Source organism: Crocuta crocuta, unplaced genomic scaffold (genome assembly GCF_008692635.1).
Source record: "Crocuta crocuta isolate KB4526 unplaced genomic scaffold, BGI_CrCroc_1.0 scaffold528, whole genome shotgun sequence".
Lineage (NCBI taxonomy): Eukaryota > Metazoa > Chordata > Mammalia > Carnivora > Hyaenidae > Crocuta > Crocuta crocuta.
Genome location: NW_027530010.1, coordinates 1,788,106 through 1,791,433, shown reverse-complemented (window position 1 = coordinate 1,791,433; position 3,328 = coordinate 1,788,106). Strand labels below are relative to the sequence as shown.

Below are 3,328 nucleotides of genomic sequence, written 5' to 3'. Positions count from 1 at the left end.
GGCGTTTGGCGGCCGGCTGTGACCCTGCCCCCTCCCCGCAGCTGGTTTCGGAGGCCTCCTGGGCCTGGGCAGCCTGGGCCTGGGCTCCGCCAACTTTATGGAGCTGCAACAGCAGATGCAGAGACAACTGATGTCCAACCCCGAGATGCTGTCGCAGATCATGGAGAACCCCCTGGTCCAGGACATGATGTCCAACCCCGACCTGATGCGTCACATGATCATGGCCAACCCCCAGATGCAGCAGCTGATGGAGCGGAACCCTGAGATCAGCCACATGCTCAACAACCCGGAGCTCATGAGGCAGGTAGGCGCAAGGGAAGGCCGGGGCGCGGACGGGCAGGACACCGGCCACGCCGGACTTTTCCCACCTTGTCCTGCCTTGGCTTCTCTACCTGCTCATCCAACAGCTGTGTTTTGAACAGTGGGGGCGTAGTGGCGAAAAGGCCCAGGCCTAGCTTTCCAGCAACTTCTGGTCTCAAAAGGAAACGGGACCAGAAAGCACACAACTATAATGCAGTGTGGTTGGTGCTATTGTAGTCGCAGGAGTCCCTCAGAGCAGGGCTCCTGACCCCACCTGGAGCCCAGAGAAGGCCCTGGAGGAAGCGTCGCCCAAGCTGTGAGCCAGAGGAAGAAAAAGATGAAAGTGTTCAGGCCTGAGGGACAGCAAGTGCAAAGGCCCGGATGTAAAAGATAGTAGGGTATCCGGGGAGTGTCGCGGCTGGGCAGAGCTGGGGGCCACGGGACCCTGGCAGCGAGGGTTTTGTGTCGGCCTTTGGCAGCTCTGTTTCATGGCCCAGGCCCTCAGGGGACGAGCATAGGTGACATCAGTGGAGCTGTGGGCACCGGTACTGGGCTCCCCAGGAGATAAGTGCCTTCAGAGCAAGGATTGGCGAGTGTTTTCTTCACTGTCTAGAACGGCTCCTGGTGTTTGAGTCAGTCCAGAAACACTTGATGAATGAATGGATTACGGGGTAAGGAGTCAGGGCCCGGGCTTAGGCGGAAGGGTGTTTTAGAGAGCCCGTGCGGGGGTCTGGGAGTAGGGACGGGGCAGGCGTCCCGGGCAGGGCGCCCTTTGTCCCCACCGGGCACTGCTGCCCCGGGAGTTGGCCCAGGCCAGCCCCTATTGAGAGGGAGCCCTTGGCTCCAGAGAGAACGCCCCCATCCCGTCTGCAGGTTTCTCAAGGTTTGGCCAGGCCAGAGCCCTGGGGGTGGGGATAGAGGGTGCTGGTCGTGTGGCCCCAGCGTGAATCCTTTCCCTCCCCAACGTGTGGTCACCTTCCGGGAACCACAGGATGGTCGTGGGCAGACAGAGCAATCTGGCCTCACAACCTGGCCCCACCACTAACTGCCTGTGCGCCCCCGGCGAGTCTCAGCCTGTTTCCCCGCCTGCAGAATAGGGACAGAGGTGTCTCCTTGGGACGATTATCATGGGGAGCACGTGACTTCCGCTGTGTGCATTACTTAGCCCGGGGGCCGTGTGCCGCAGGTGCTCGACGTTACTCTCCTCTGCGGCTCCTCCGCCTCCTCCTGTCCTTTCCTACTCAACTTCCTTTTGCTCCCTGGCCCTTCTGAGGGCCTCCTGGACCTGAGGAAGGGAAGCTGTGCTCACCCCCTCCGGATCATTGTACCACAGCACAGAAAGCCGGGCAGAATACCCCTGAGGCAGGGGCAGAGCCAAGGTGACAGCGGAAGAAGGAATTTCCCCGCCCGCCTGCCGCTGTGGGGCAGCCCCCGGCTCTGGGTTCTTCCTGCCTCTCTCCCTCCCTCTCCACCAGACGATGGAGCTTGCTCGAAATCCAGCCATGATGCAAGAAATGATGCGGAACCAGGACCGGGCCCTGAGCAACCTGGAGAGCATCCCCGGGGGCTATAACGCCCTCCGGCGCATGTACACGGACATCCAGGAGCCGATGTTCAGCGCTGCCCGGGAACAGGTGGGACCAGGGGCCGGGCTGCGGGAGGGCCGTTGGGGCTCAGGAGTCCCTGTCCCCGGACCCAAGCCAGCCTCCTCCCCACGCGGCCCTCCGACAGTGGGCCTTGACTTCTCAGAGCGCCGGCAGGGGCGGTCCGGCCTGGCCTGGGGACGGGGCGGAGGGTAGCAGGATGCCCCGCTCCCCGCCCCGGGAAGCGGGTGGGGTGTGGTGTGCAAAGCATCTGACAGCTTCTTGCAGGGGTGGGGGGCTCAGAGGCCGTGGGGCGGGCAGTCTCAAGTGTGGCCCACGGATCACCTGCATCAGAACCACCCGGGGCGCTCCTTGACCGTCAGACCCCTGGTCCCCACCTTCGAGCCTCTTACTGACTCAGTCTCTGGAATCAGGCCCTGGGAATATGCACTTTCAAAACTGCCTATGGATTCTTCCAAATATATAGTAAGTGCAGACGAAAACACCGCATTCTTTCATGTCCCTGTTGCCCTGACGTGTTGCCGAGTATAGTTTCCGTGCATTTTGGGTTCTTTTTTTTTTAATTTACACTAAATACATGATGCAAACATTCACACGCTTCAGAGTGCTGAAGTGACACAAAGTAAACAAAAGGGACCCGACCTAGTCCGTCTCCCAGCCACCTCTTTTCTACCCCAGACGTGACTGTTGTTAGTGTTTTTTATATTTTCCTGGGCATCTTTTATATCTGCAAATAAGCCTTCACAGAAAGAATTGCAGCTTCATGTAGCCCTGCCCCAGTTTATGGCTCTTTCTCTCGCTGGCGCTAACTGCCACCAAGAAGCCGGTGTTTACCGCCTTGATCCTTTTATGGCCTACGTTTGTATCCATAAATAACATATAGTATTGTTATGCATATTTTTAAGCCTCATAGAAATGGCATCCTGCTGTTCAGATAATTTTAACCTGCTTCTTAAAAACATTTTTTACAAATGTGTTATTAGAGAATAATACAGCTTCAGAAAGGTGCACATAAGCGTACAGCTTGATGCATTTTCACAAACTGAACACCCCCTCCCCCCAAACCAGGGGCCAGGGGGGAGGGTGGGACCTCAAGTTACTCTTTCCCTACGCACGAGGTGCCACGTCCTGCGTGGCCAGTGCTGTTCCAGCAGGTCCCTGTCTTCATGCCGCCTCCGTCCTACCCCAAGTCTCCATAAATAAGTGTGTCTTCCTGACTGTACGCGGTCCTGCTGGTCTGTCTGTCTGTCCTGACAGTGATACCACATTGTCTTAATTAAGTCTGGGCACCTGGTAGAGCAACCCCCCACCCCATTCTCCTTTGTCTTCTTCGTTATTCTTTTTTTTTTTTAACTTTTAAAATTTTTTTTTTTAAATATTTTTTTTTAATTTATTTCTAGGAGAGAGAGAGACAGCGTGAGCAG

The 3,328-nt window shown here is 56.9% G+C and overlaps 2 protein-coding genes across 2 annotated transcripts in view; both read left to right on the top strand.

Moving 5' to 3' along the window:
* RIT1 (Ras like without CAAX 1) overlaps positions 1–3,328 on the top strand; it is a 245,244-nt gene that overhangs the window by 121,190 nt on the left and 120,726 nt on the right. The window lies entirely within an intron of this gene.
* Positions 1–3,328, top strand: part of UBQLN4 (ubiquilin 4) — a 15,503-nt gene that overhangs the window by 2,961 nt on the left and 9,214 nt on the right. Inside the window, exons 5-6 of the mRNA XM_077764064.1 lie at positions 42–304; positions 1,776–1,934. Coding sequence (XP_077620190.1) covers positions 42–304; positions 1,776–1,934 — 422 coding nt within the window. The remainder of the gene's footprint in view (positions 1–41; positions 305–1,775; positions 1,935–3,328) is intronic.